We start from the raw sequence: 14,504 nt of genomic DNA, 5'->3' as shown, positions 1-14,504 counted from the left end.
ACATTATACAACTGTTTTAACAGGCTCCAACAATCGTCCAACAAACCTCAATAAGGTTTGTTGGACGACTGGCTGTTATCTTTTAGTGACAGTACATTACTATCATGACAAAGCTTTGAAATGTTTAACTTGTGTGTACAGTGTAAGTCTAGTGTATGTGGGCTGTAATATAAATCATGTTCAGCACTTTTTCTTTTTTTTACTTTGGAAATGAATTGACTCTGAAATAGTTGGGGTATATTCTTTGTGGAGACCAGGGCTGGTCAAAACACTGGGGCACCTACTGCCTACTTTATTTATTATTTATTAGCGTTAAATCATCAGAAGTTATCTCATGACATTTTCCATATGAGCAGATCTAGACCGTACTCTTTATAATATTATTTATAGAGACCCAACAATTCCCACCATGAGCAAGCACCACTTGCGACAGTGGCAAGGAAAAACGTACTTTTAAGAGGCAAACCTGCCAACTGACCATCTGCCATGACTGGTCGAGTTGAGTTTAGTTTAGTCTTAATTTTGTAGAATTTATCTTATAAACACAATTAAAAATACACAACTGAAATAATCGAGGGCTTAAAACTAGATTTTGACCCTAGAGAAGTTGGGACCTCAGGTTTCAGGTGAATGTGTTTTGCCTTTAGGGCCATATTATTTAAATATTCTATAATGCACTTCAGTGCATTATTTACAAACATATTTATAATATATTACCATAAACAAATACCACATGTTGAAATTGAAACTTTTGCCATCCTTAGGGGTCTGAATCAGTTAAGGTTATGATCTTTTTATAAACAAGGACAGAGTTATAGCCGATATCAATCAGTTCTACAAATAGCATGTAATAAATCAATCAAGCTACCTTGTAACTATCATAGCAGCGTCTCCCCACGCTTGTTTCCACATCTGCCTGTCTGCCATCTGCTCTGCAGCTACTTCAATAATAGCTTGCAGCTGCAAAGGAGGAAGAGGGGGGGCCGGGGGGGTGGAAGGAAAAACCCAGAGGGGTGAGAGGTAAAGGGAGGGCAGGCGGGCGGGTGAAGAGGGGGGTGGAGGGAGGGAGGTAGAAGGAAGGAGGGGGCGGTGAAAGCAGAGCTGTGATGCAGACAGCGAATCACATGAGCAGGGATCTGTTTACAAACTGAGGGCTGTAGACGAGAAGTGGTGAAGGGAGATGAGGAAGGAGAGAGGAGGAGAGTGAATGTGAGAAGAAAAAGACTGAACAAGAGGGGAGAGCCTGGATCTGAATTAACCTCAGACACGTTGTCTTCCTGTGTTACATACCTCCCTGTGGTCTTTGTTCAGAGCAGGAAGGCAGGGGAAGAGATGAGACATGAGACTGCTTTTCACAGAAACACTGAGGCTGCCTGCCTGCCTGCCTGCCTGTCTGACTGACTGACTGTGCTGCCGGGAAACCCATCCATGTCCTTCTCTTTGTCTCTCCATAACTGGCCACAGCAGGTTTTCTCAGCCAGAGAGGAGGAGAACAACGTGGAGATCTAAAAGGAGAGGGCAGAGGAGAGAGAAGAAAATAAAAGAAAGAAGAAAAGAAAAGGAGGAAGGGAGGAAGACACTCGTGACAATGTTTTGAAGGGGTGACAGAACAAAAAAACAGGGACTGTGCTCGGTCCGAGGTACACATCCACAGTACTGGATGGGATTTGGAGTATATTTCTGTCAGTTACATTGGTGTCTTTTTATGCACAAGGCTCACAGGTTCATCCCTTTGTCTGTGAGTGAAGATAACAAAGGAATACTTAGATGTAATACATTGGCACTTGTTTGGGACTCTAAATCTCAATTAAGGTGGATATTTGTGTCACATTACTGGGGTAAATCATTGCGACAGTAGTTTCAGTGTCAAATGAGCCTTGTCTCTTCCTGAGAAACTCGGAATCTCTACTCTGCTTTCCCCAGACCACAAGGATTTTACTATTACGAGTCTGAACTTCAAAAGTTGTGGACGCAGAGGCTGAAGCTTCTTCTTTGGTGGAAACAAGACTTTTCAGAGAAGTCACAAACCCAAAGAATTTCTGGGTTTGCCAACCAAAAACATCCAAACATTTGATGCATCCTGTCAAGTGGTGTGACGGTAAGTCTCCTGGAGCCTGTTGCACCAATTTTATTTTAACTTCATGCTTAGCCTGTAATTAAGTTACACATCACTAAATCAAATAGGGTTGCACCACACAAACTACTTCTAATTCGAGAGTGCTTTGCCCTCGAACATGCTTCTCCAGTGGCGGACTCAGGCTGTCTGAGAGGCAGTGGTGACCTGGATGATAAGGCCACCAGCTGCACACAGAATGCATGATGCATTTGGTTTAAAACTGTCGTTAGGATTATATGACTCAGATTTAAGATTACACCTCTTCAATAGAAACACAGAAGGGACTTTAAACTAAAGCACTGCATCAGGTTTTCTCCACTGGAAGGGTAGTGTAGACTTTACCATGTTTTCTTCCACACTTGGCCACCGTGAAGCCCTTTGTCACGTGCTTTTGTGGCATCTTATTTTGAACATGGATAGAAACAAGTGCATCTGTGAGGAATTTCTTGTGTCCCTCCTACCTCTTCAACAACATACTGTACGGCACTCTTCTACTAACTGCTAAACTGCTAGACTAGTGCCGCATCACTAGCTAACACTAGCTGGTGTCTCAATTTGGATAATTCTGTTAGTACACTTCTCCTGTAGTACTATGAAGTACATTGTATACACCATGTACTTTCTGGCGTAGTGTGCTAACTTCAGCAGGGTAGTGTCTCAGTTTCAGTATAGCCTTTGTGCACTTACTGGAAATGACATTTGCAAAATTGTATTGCTTCTTCTTCTTGCTTGCTATTGTTACATTTCTATACTTAGTATTCACCGCGACTGCTTCAGCTCCAGCAGCTTCCTTGGTCGCCATTTTCTCAGCGCCGTTGGTCCCTCCTATTCCGCTACATAGCCACAATGGTGACCACTGAGGGCAAGAAGTGTCCAGTGTTCCACAACTTTTTGACTGTTACAGGTGCACCATCCAGGTACTCACAGGAAACTCCATTTTCCCATAGCTGACAGCAGCGTGGCCAAGAGTATGAAATAGCAAGTGTAAGTACAGACGTATGTGAATTAAGGCACAGCGCATGACTTGCTAGCATTTGATAAGCTGGTACTAATCAGCTTCCCTTGCTGGCTCTCTTGGCGTGCTCAAGGTAATGCACATTGATTGACCCAGATGGTGGAGGTGGAGGTGGATCTGCTATACCTCATGCTCCCTGCTTGTTCACCATATCATTATCATAGAACTGGAGTTCTATTCAGATAACTAATATTTGGGATGTAGAGTGCATATTAGCTATCAGTAAATATTTACACCCAGTAACTACCAGGTGTAAATGTTTAATTTAAACATAGATTGCTTAGGCTAGCTTAACCAGATATTTTCCACTCATTCTGCATGAATATGACTGATCCTGGGACATATATTTCTCCATTTATGCAAAAGAAAAAAAAGTAATACCTACTTTTACAAAAAGTAAAACTAAACCTGGTTCTGTCATTTTTCAACAAAAACATAAAAACAAAGCTGCTATTTCTTTTTGACAGTGTTCAGGTACAGTTCTGTCCAGACTGCATGCATTTGCACAGTGGCCTACCTTTTAGCGCTCCACTATCAATGATTTACTAACATCGTGCTAAGATTACAGCTGCCGCCTCCTTCACCCAGACCTTCTGTCAAACCCTTCCTAATTGCCCCCAACTGTACAACTGAAGACTGCACCCTCCTGCTGTGACCCCTGTCTATTTACAGAAGTCATGAAAAAATGACTATTGAACCAGGTCGTGGCACTTGACCTTAAGAAATAGTTAACTACTGTGGTATAAGGCTTATGTTTGTTATATGGAATGAAAAGTGTTTAGGCCCCTCAAGCTGAATTCACTTCTTTCTCCCTGAGCCAAACTCGAGAGAGAGTAACTAGGCCTACTCTTAGGCCAAGAGGCAAGTGGAACACATTCCTGTGTGACGCAAGGATGGTTGTAAAAGTTCACATGAAAGTGCTTTGCAGTGTTTGAGAGGTGCTTTTGCTGTGGGATCTATGAACTTTGTAAATATGTGCAAGATTTCCAGGTAGAGCCACTGAGCATCATGAGGATAGTAATCACCAGTAAAAACAAAAATGTTTTTTAAAATCTCCCTCAGTTCTTCTGTAGCTTAATTCCCAACCAGCCCATGGTTTGATGTGTCCCCATTAAAAAAGTATTGTAGAAATGTTTAGAGATTTTTTAATAAGCCTCATTCTCAAACTTTTTCACCTATATCTTTTTCAAACACACATTTTGGCACCACCTTAGCTGCACTCATATCTCAACTTAATCTCAACGTTCAAAAACCTTTTGCAGTTCAAGAAACCTGACAGTGTAACCAGTGTTACATTGCAGTTTGAAACACGAGGCTTCACAGATGCAGTGTGGTGCACATGTGCCAGGCCTTACAAGTTACACAGATACGTACACACATGTATGCCTCCTAAAATCCTATCCCACATCATCACCACGGGAAGCTGACACGGGAAAAGTATGGGATTGCCAATGCCATACTTTGGCTGACAGGATGATGGATGATGGAACATGTTGGTGACCATGTAAACACATCGGCTAATGTCAACCCAAGCAGACAGAGAGATTACAGAACACATGCACAGCAAATCTACAGTGAAAGGCCATTAAGGGTGACCTGTGCCTTGCTAAGAGTGAAAGGGTTTAATACAACACACATGTACATGCAACAAGTCCCACTATCCATCTGGGGACAATTAATTATGCCATTCCCTTACACCTTAATCATAACCATTAGGGCTGCACTATTATTACAGAGCGTGTTAAAGCCGTTTAATTGATTATTTTTGTCCACTCTGATGCAGTGGAACAAGCTGCAAACAAAACATTGATGTATTATTACCCTATAAAGATGGAATGGGAGACGTATTAGAAAACACTTGCTCATTTACACAGCAGACATGAGCAACACTGGCATTAGAGGAATGTTACCATCAGCACCCCAATTCCTGAAAACGATATTTGGCTTTTTAGTTGCTAAATGTTCCACTTTGTTTATGGGCTAGTTGCTAATTTTGTCTGCCTTAGGTTTGTTGCCAGGTTGCATACAGAGGGTTTATCAGAGCTTCTAAGGTTAAAGGGAGTGGGGAAACTGAACCAAAAGAGTAAAGTTTCGACTATAAAACCAAAACAATGAGCTGAGTTGAGGGAGACTATAGAATTGCATAATAATAACATGTCAGTTTATCACTAAGAGTGACAATTGTTACATTACACATAGTTGTTTGATCCATGATTTATATATTCATTTTGATCAGTGCAGCTTTAACGTCTAGTCTTACCAGAAAATTAAGTTAAAAGCTTAAACAAACTGTCAAACCTTTGACAAAAAAAAAAGTAGTCCAATAATCAGATTATTCATAAAGGAATGAATTATGGAAACTCACCCACACTACTGCAAAACATTCATGCTAACATCATTCTAAGAAATAAACGATGTGGCTAAATCTCTTAATGCTTCCAAATGGATTCACAGTCTTTAAATGCCACATGCAAAACACTCTTTAACGTGCTCTGTGTGGAAAGTCAATTTTTCGTCCTCATTTCTGCTGCTGAGTTTCTAAATGCCACATGACACAAGGCTGCATTCCATACGCGCGAATGAACTGACTGTGGCTTTGTTACCTCGTCTGTAGAACATGACATTTTCATATATTTTCTAAATGTATTTGAAAACATGAATGTGTATTTGCATTACCACAAACAGTAGGCTGCACGCATGGGTGCCTTTTTCTTTGTGTGCAGACAGAAGTTGACTCGGAGCGCAGTTGCACTCACATACCTTCATGAAAGATACTATATGTTAATATGATGGATATGATGCAGTGGCTGGATTTATTGATTTGTTGTATTTATTAATACATTATACTCTGTAGGAAGTTTGAATTATGCATTCATATAGGACATTTTTTTCACTGGAGTTTATAACTGCTTCAGAGACTTTTCACACTAATAAGAATGTAAATCTGAGAAATTTTCGTGTGAACCTTAATGCATACATACTTCTTTCCTTGCCATAGCCAAACCATGTTGCTTCAGCTGTGTTAACACAATTTCTTTTTGCCCCTGTTTCCATTCTGTGTAATCTTTTTTTTTTCATGTGTCTCTTCCTCTCAGGGTGCCTGTGTGACGTCAAAACCCGCTGCAAGATGACATCTGAAGAGCTCTTCCAACTGCCACTCAACGTCTATATAATCATCCTGGGCATCGGCCTCTTCATCCTCACGCTCAGCCTTATCTTCTGCTGCTACCTGTTCAGGTACAAGGCTGCTATACTGGACCAGTATTAGCATGTCCCTAAAAATCATTCAGTCAAACGCGTTTACTTCTGACTGGATAACCATCAGTCAAAAGTTATTTTCTGAAGACCTCCTTTGACGTTTCCACTTTCTCTCATCCGACCTCAAATACTTGCAGTAGTAGTAGTTGCAGTAGTTAGTTATTTGGTAAGAGTTAGAGCTAGAAACCTAGACTATAACCAGTAAGATTAAACTCCTACAGGCTTGAAATATGAATATATTAACAGGCTATATGATTTTAAATTTAACTGCACAGGAGGTTTTAATAGCCAGTATAGCTAAGTATACAACCAACTCTGAGAAGTCTTATGGCGAAACCCTTGTTTCCGAGCAGTGAGCGAATGTCTTGCCAGTTGGGCATCGGTTGGTATCACTTGGCATGGTTGGTTGGGATCCGTCATATGAAACTAGCAGCCCAGCTAACACCACTTAAGTTGTATTATGGGCCAGGTTTCACGTATACAAATCGTATTGGCTCACTCTGTGCATTAGCAGATAGCATTTTCCACTTTTTTGATCTTAAGATTTCAGTGAACTACACTCAGTTTATTTGAGCAGTCAGTCAAAGCAGAAGCCTCTCTTTGTATAGGGTGGAAACATATTGTTGTTGTGTTATCTGTTCATCCCTGCCCCCCCTTGTTTGGATGGTCTACCTGTACATAGTTAGTTAGAATATGTAACATTTCAACAATTTATTAGCTGAGATCTGTCCACGTCTACTTTTTGATATTACACCTCTTTGGTTGGTCAGGTTTAGACACAAAAAACATCATGGTTAGGGTATGTTCACAGATTGTCACATATACTCTGTAGATAATCAGTTGAAGAAGGTAGGTGAAGTAAGATGTTACTGGCTTTGGGACTATGTAAGGTAAAGGTATGTAAAATAAGGGTATGTAGGCTAGTGGGTTAGTATATTTTCCTAGAACACCTGTAAAATTAGTAATTTCCATGAAGGACTCAAATATGAAAATGGTGTATATGTCAATTATGAATGCAAATCTTTACTTTTGCTTTCCTGAACTCAAACAGTAATCTTATTTTTGCTTCAGTAACATATCATCCAACAGAAATCCAGTCTGAATTCTTATTCAAGGGCACGTTCTTCAAAGTGTTATAGATCTGCTCATGATGAGTGTAGATATACAGGCTGTTACTTGAATCTAGCATTGTGTGAATTCCTGGACTGCTTGAAGCAGTATCTCAGCTGATTCATACAGCATGATAAGACATGTCTTGATGAAGACAGACACAGAGCCAGCAGGCACATAATGGCGTTTTTATGCCTTTTAACCACAGCATGATATTTGTTTTTTCATGCTCCACAGATTCAGGCGACAAGGTGCACGAGAACAGTATGGCTACAATGAGGTAACATATCAACACTATGTCCAGTTTGAGTGTGAAATAGCAATACAGATGATATTTATTTGTCTAATGTTCTATATGCATTTGTCAAAAAATCTGTTCTTGTCAACAGGTTGTTTTGAAAGGAGCAGGGAAGAAGCTGAGCCTCCTCGGTGTAAGTTTCATTCTGATCTCTCTTTGGTAAATGACCAAATTTGAATTTGGTTTCACATGTCCGTGTATTTTCTTTTTTTTTATCTTCTTCTGGATGTGAAAGTATAAAGTGTGTATATTTCTTGTATAGAAAGTAGTAGTACTGTGTAATATTATAAATAAGATGTTATTGCAGTGTAATGTAAATGTAAATTGTAAACGCAGTATGACAGCTAAATTGAGTTGCATCAGGATAGACTCTATTAACTTAAAATAGTTAAGGTGACAGGCAAGTTGGTGATTCTGATTTCATTCTGATGTGATTTTCCTGTTTTCAGCAAACATGTGCAGTGTGTTTAGAAGAGTTTCGCAGCAGGGACGAGCTTGGAGTGTGCCCATGTTCCCATGCTTTTCACAAGAAGTAAGTTCGACAAGCTTTTTTGGTAACTATAAAACTTTTATGAGGTTGGACATTTGTCTCCATATCTGTGAACATCAACAACTGTGTTTCAACAACTTGGTAGACTTCATTTGTTTAGCTGTTTCATAAATAGGTAATCATGCAGCTATTTCTTCTGACTCATACATTATTAAAATGCACACAGACTTCCACTGAAACTATGTGGGATAACACTTTGGAATAGCTTTTGGCCCATCTCTTGTCAGTGAGTCTAGGCCTCATTTTGAAAAGCAGGAAATATTTTTGATTTCTTAAACTTTCTAATGTGCAAAAATGTTGACTAACCAGTTCGAGGGAATGACTCATAAATTCCACTTCATGGTGTGTTTCTGCCTTCAAACTAACAGCTGAAGCAGCCTGAGATGCAGTAAGAGTAAAAAAAAATATGGGACAACTTTTTCAGGGAGCCCTGCATAAAATGATGAGCAGATTCCTGACAACGTATGTCTTTACATGTTTGAACATGAATATGCTTCATGCAACTGAGACCTGTTTTTGCCCTGCAGCATAGGTGTGACAACAAGAACAGTGCATTAAGACCGGTTCTTACTTACTGACATTTCATTACCTGTATCACCAGTAACTGTGAACTGTGCAAATATCCTGTATGCCTGTTTGTTCAGTCATGTATTGCAACTGTTGCAAATGAAGCTGTTTGACGTCCTGTTTCTTGTCCTGATTCCTAAAGTTTCTGTCTAGACCTACCTGCGTATCTTTGTCTTTCTCCGAAACGATAAAATGAGGTAATACGTCTCTCCTCTATCTGCTTTTCTCAGGTGTCTGCTAAAATGGCTAGAGATCCGCAGCGTCTGCCCCATGTGCAACAAGCCCATTTGTCGCCTCCAACCTGACCCCCCGCAAGAACCTGAGCAGCCGAGTCTCCTGGCGATCTGAGAGGGGAACATATGTCCAGCAGCACCTCTGCTGTCAACTGAAACCTGTCACTATATCATCCTTCTTATACTGTCCGACAGACTGTAGTTTCAGTGATGCAAACATTTTTTGAGGCAGAGCTACTTATATAATTGTCTTAGGTAAACTGTAGGTCCAGAGCCAAAGAACCTACCCACACCCTCATCTTAGGTGGTATACCGTTCATATTTGCAGATTAAGGCTAACTATCAAGCCTAGATCATGCAATTTTTAGTATATAGCCAGATGCTTAAGATAATGCACAAGTGCCTTAAAGCTGCAGATCCTCTAAAGAACTAGTGGCAATCTTTAAGATGGCTGTATTAAGTGCATAAAGGTGTAATGTTTGACTGACTGGTATTATTAGTATTAAATATGAACAAAACAAAAGGACATGTACAGGAAATTAACTGAAAACGTGTAAAATGAGTACCCTAAACAGTGCATTGCCCTCAGCTGTTCTCAAAAGGGAATGAAACACGTCTAAATCATGTACAGTACTTTTCATAAACATACCACAATGCAATGCTTCACCTTTGCTAAGACTGCACCTGTCAGTGATGGCACACAGTGATGATGATTCATGAGTGTTTGCTCCACATTATAGATAAATTATGTCGGACACAATGAATGAGTGAACACTTGTGGACACAGTCCTCACTGTCTGGCTCCATTTAACTGCCAAGCTGACAGCAAGTCATTAATGTGGAAACTACAGTCCCATCGTATGGACGACATCACAAACGCTAATTCCACATTTTTGGTAGAGAGAATGCTACTGCTACTCAGCCTATGGGAAAACAGTGGTTAGCTTTACCCACTGAAGTTTAATTCGATTGAATGATTTGACGATCTGGTGTGGGGAAACTTTGTAGGAGATTGTGACATCAAGACAACAGCATCATTATTTCTGCCTCCAGAGCAGCTCTGCCTCTCAGAAATGTTTGTATGACAAACTCCAGTCTGCTCATTTCCTAAAACTGACGCGTATCGCCACATAAATATGATGTGTCTTTCGCCACAAATTGAGAGCCTGGAGCTTGGCAAGAAGAAGATTAAACCACCAGGCACCAGCTCTGAAGATATCAGGCTCTTCGCTGGCTTGTTGTTGTACCCAAATTTGAAGGCAAATGCAGAGACTGCACTTGTGAAAAAGAGGACTGGAATATCATGGGTGTGTGTATTTTGGCTGTAAATTTCGATTGTCTCCAGTCAGTCATCTCCACCCTACAATGTGTTGCCAAGCTGAGTGAAGGTAATGAATCCCTAAATGACAAGAAAGTTGAGTCATGGGATCTGATAGAAAAGACAGCTACAACCACTAAAATCACACACGCATATATAGATGTTTTTTTTAAGTTATTCATAGAAAAGTGTTTTGTATCATAAATGGCTTTCAGTAAAGGTATTGTGTTTCAGTGATGCTAAAACACTTTGACTGTTATTTGTCAAACAGTGTGTCATTGTTGCCAGTGGGACAGATTGAACCAAACATTCTTCAATGAAATCTTAGCTCCCAGTGTCGAAGAAACGTTCTGTACTGTAGTGATATAAATAGACACCCTGCACTGATACGAGGAGCCTGTTTGAGCTGGTTTCTTGTCTAAGTGAGTTGTACCGTAAACATCATTCTCTGTATGTACATGTAATATACCACAAGTACTGTGTAAATTGTAAATGCTTTAAAATTTTCTGACTCAAGAAAAAAAATATATATAACCAGTGTTTTGATATGGTCAACTGGATCCAAGTCTTTTTCTGTAGCTTTGCTGCAGGTTGGTGCTCAAAACAGTTTATTTATCATTTAAATATAGGCTGAAAAAAGTCATAAATACTCTAGGGTGTTGTTCAGCTTCTACTGAAATTCCAGCAGGCTGTTTGCTGTGAGGCGGAATGCTGCCCTCTACCGTCAATTAGGCACGTTTATAACTACAGGATGAATTGCCGGTGGCACGATAGTGCAGTGGTTAGCACTGTCTGACTGTTAGCATGTTCTCCCCACAACTCTGGGTACTCCCACAGTCCAAACATATGCAGGTTAATCAGTGACACTGAATTGTCCCTAGGTGTGAATATGAGTGTGAATGGTTGTTTGTTTTGTGCCCTGATGAACTAATGACTTTTCCAGGGTTGTACCCTGCCTCTCGCCCAATGGAAACCACAGGTATCTTTGTCCAATTTAAAGTCACCGATTAACATACATGTCTTTGGACTGTGGGAGGAAGCCAGAGTACCTGGAGAGAACCAATGCAGACATGAGGAGAGCATGTAAAGTCCACACAGAAAGGCTCTAGCTGAGGTTCAAACCTGGAACCTTCTTGCTGTGAGGTGACAGTGCTAACCAACCAAACATGCCGTGCCACCCACTGCTAAACTAAGATAATAAACATAAACATAAAGATTATAACTGCTACACAATTTAGCATGAACAGAGCATTAAGCCATCAAAGCTTATCTTGCATGGTTGTGAAGTGAAGCCAGTGTGGAAGTGCCAAACACTGCAGTTCCTTAAACGTCCATTTGAGGCTGGCTACAGAACATGTTGATCTCCATAAGTCCCCATGTTCAAATGTCCAACTTCACAGCAGAAATAAACATGTTTACAGCCTGGTACAAAAAACAGTTTTGGTCTCTATAGATAATTTTCCCATTCATGACAACTGTACTGAGGGTTAATTTATATAGAACTCACCTTTTCAAATAATATTAAAGTTACGCAGAATTAACAGTGTTGACGCTCTGACTGACCGGTGGGTGCCCTTACAGGCGGTTTGTTTAATGAATCAATTCAGCCCATCTCAGTTCCACTAATTATCCAAGTCTTTGCTTATTTTTGGATTAGCAGGCAGGCAGCATAGGGAGGACTGCCAAGATGACACCAACCAGGGCCACAACATTTTGAGCTTCACATACTTTCATAAACCTGGGAATGACATCACTCATGTAAATTCTTTATAAAAAGTAAATACTCCCAAATCTGTTAATCTGTTATCTCTTGTGACCATTCCTTGTTGTATTTCTTTGCTGGTTTCCACATTATCATTCTCAGAATAAAAAACAGCATAACCTTCATGAAATTACCAGTAGTTTGCCAGTGCAAACAGACAAATTATTTTTTGAGGGACTAGATCCTTAGATCCATCTATGAAAATCTAATCTATATTAACTCTTCCTGAAGACATAGTATCTACTACTGCTCTGTAAGAAAGCTCCCCCATTTCTGCAAGCAAAGTTTGACAAAATGAAGTTCTGAAAATGTCTATAACAATAAACTATCCTAAAACATTACCTCTGGTCTAATGTCGATTCCTTCACTGACTCACTAGAGCAAGTAAGTGATCGTGCAGGTATAAAGATACACATGGCTACAAAATCATCACCACACACAAACAAAGACAACACAAAGCTGTTACAGTGAGCAGATGTCTGGAAATTCCCTGCTCAGTCATGAAATCAAGATATTTGCACAAGAACAGAAGTGAGTCATGAAAGTTTTCAAGGACTGAGATCTTCCATTATTGACACTGACTAACTGCATGGCTTGCAAAGACACTTGAAGCACACTCATTTGAGTCCAAAAAACACAACATGGATTGATAAAATGCCATATGTAGTGCCCCTGTCAGCCCCTGACAGCCTGCGTCCGACACTGCTGTCCTTAATATTAATTAGTTAAGCTGAAACAGCGGCCACCATCCAGACAAAAGTTCAACTGCATGTTGAAAATATAAAAAGTTAATATACAGGCTTGCAATTAGTCTGACATGACTCAGGGCTGGAGTGTTTTCTTTGCTCTAAGATTTTGGGGGTTTGAAAACCAGAGGAGAGAGTTCAAGATCATTTAGACAATCAATATAAGAAAGATCAATAAATCCTGGCTGCTAATTTGTATTCATGCCACCGAATGCTGGTAATACTGGTATGTGTTATTAAACAAACAAACAAACAAAAAAATCCAAAAGAGTCATAACTGTTGACAAGCTTTACTTATCATGTTACATGTGGTTACTTCGGGGCGTTCAGCAGATCTAGGGGTGAACTGTAATGTCTCTGGTTCAAGTCTTGTCAGGCTCCTTTGTTGCATGTCTCTCCTCTAATTTTCTGTCTTCTGTCTACTGTCATAAAAATTCGAACGATTTCTCTTTGTTCCGCATATCTGTGCGATTTGTGCCCCTTTTTTCTCATGCAGAAAATTTCCTCTACTTAGGTAGCAGCAAGCGTTCATGTAGCAAAAAGTCTGTGGTGTATTTGATTCAGCTGCTCGCCTGCTTCTGTGCGGTGCTCTGTGATTAAGGTGAAATGTAACTGTAAAACAGAACAACCTGCACCATCTTCACACACTTCACACATTCAGTAACACTGTATGCAAAGCACACAGAGATGAAGATGTAATTCTGTTGGTGCGAGACAGATTAAAAGGATGAGTGAAAAATGTGTTTTTATCTGGAAACACCTCCAATAGATGAAACTTTGCTTCTTAAACTAAAGTCAACTGAAGAAAAGCTGAAATTAATTGATTGATTATCTTAAAATATTGTTGGATAGATAGCAGGTTTTATAAATGACTGAGCTCAGACCACCCTGGTTCATACCACAGTCATTAAAGAGTGCAGTAAATTTAGTTGTTACATGCTGCTCATCGGAATGCATTCAAACACATGAGCTATTAAAGATGCTTTGTACATGGTGGAGGTGAGAACTTGTTTTTTCCCCAACTAATATTAGGGCGTAGGCATGGTTAGAATGAAAACACCAGCAGCTTCAACAATATAAATACACAGTAGGTACACTCAAACATGTATACTGTGGTGCATCTCTAAACTCCCATTTAACAGATTATGGTGCAAAACTGAAGGATGATGTTACACCATCTGTTCATTCTGTCCAATAGAATTCTTTGCCTATACACCACAAGAGTTTAGGAATAGCTTTCATTTAAATCAGCCAGCTCATTCCTGTCAGTTCATGTATAATCCCTGGCTGCATGTGGTTATAAAAACACAGCAGCAACTATACATTTTGGAGCCAGTGACCTCTAATACATCAATTTTAGCATAAAATCCACTGTAATGCCTGACATGGGATGGGTTTTCCATCTTGCATAAACAACTGGATGTAAATTTTGTCCTGGAGGTAGGTCTGTGCTGCTTAGACGTGCTGCTGGGAATTACTATTAGCAGATGTCCTGACTCTGATGGGCATGTCACTGCAGCTGCACAAAGGG

The 14,504-nt window shown here is 40.0% G+C and overlaps 1 protein-coding gene across 2 annotated transcripts; it reads left to right on the top strand.

The window, feature by feature from the left end:
- Nucleotides 1-1,110: 1,110 nt before the first annotated feature.
- Nucleotides 1,111-11,709, top strand: LOC104925894 (RING finger protein 122). Of its 2 annotated transcripts, XM_019263386.2 has the most exons (7): nt 1,111-2,098; nt 3,021-3,100; nt 6,227-6,368; nt 7,737-7,779; nt 7,889-7,930; nt 8,247-8,329; nt 9,145-11,709. In XM_019263386.2, the coding sequence occupies exons 3-7, from the start codon at nt 6,259-6,261 to the stop codon at nt 9,260-9,262; spliced, it is 396 nt and encodes a 131-aa protein (XP_019118931.1). In that variant the 5' UTR covers nt 1,111-2,098; nt 3,021-3,100; nt 6,227-6,258; the 3' UTR covers nt 9,263-11,709. The 2 variants fall into 2 exon arrangements, with proteins under 2 accessions (XP_019118931.1, XP_010737934.1); XM_010739632.3 differs by lacking the exon at nt 3,021-3,100 and having other exon boundaries at nt 1,112-2,098.
- Nucleotides 11,710-14,504: the final 2,795 nt, after the last annotated feature.

The sequence above is a fragment of the Larimichthys crocea genome, chromosome III (genome assembly GCF_000972845.2).
Source record: "Larimichthys crocea isolate SSNF chromosome III, L_crocea_2.0, whole genome shotgun sequence".
NCBI lineage: Eukaryota > Metazoa > Chordata > Actinopteri > Sciaenidae > Larimichthys > Larimichthys crocea.
The sequence above is the reverse complement of the archived record's forward strand: the minus strand, read 5'-3'. Positions and strand labels throughout refer to the sequence as shown.

What these genes read in the sequence shown, in the direction of transcription:
- LOC104925894 (XM_010739632.3), top strand. Translation starts at nt 2,074, where the DNA reads ATGCATCCTGTCAAGTGGTGTGACG. An exon ending in TCCTGTCAAGTGGTGTGACG is followed by an intron (nt 2,099 to 6,226) that starts GTAAGTCTCCTG and finishes TCTTCCTCTCAG; the next exon opens with GGTGCCTGTGTGACGTCAAA. An exon ending in TCCCATGCTTTTCACAAGAA is followed by an intron (nt 8,330 to 9,144) that starts GTAAGTTCGACA and finishes TGCTTTTCTCAG; the next exon opens with GTGTCTGCTAAAATGGCTAG.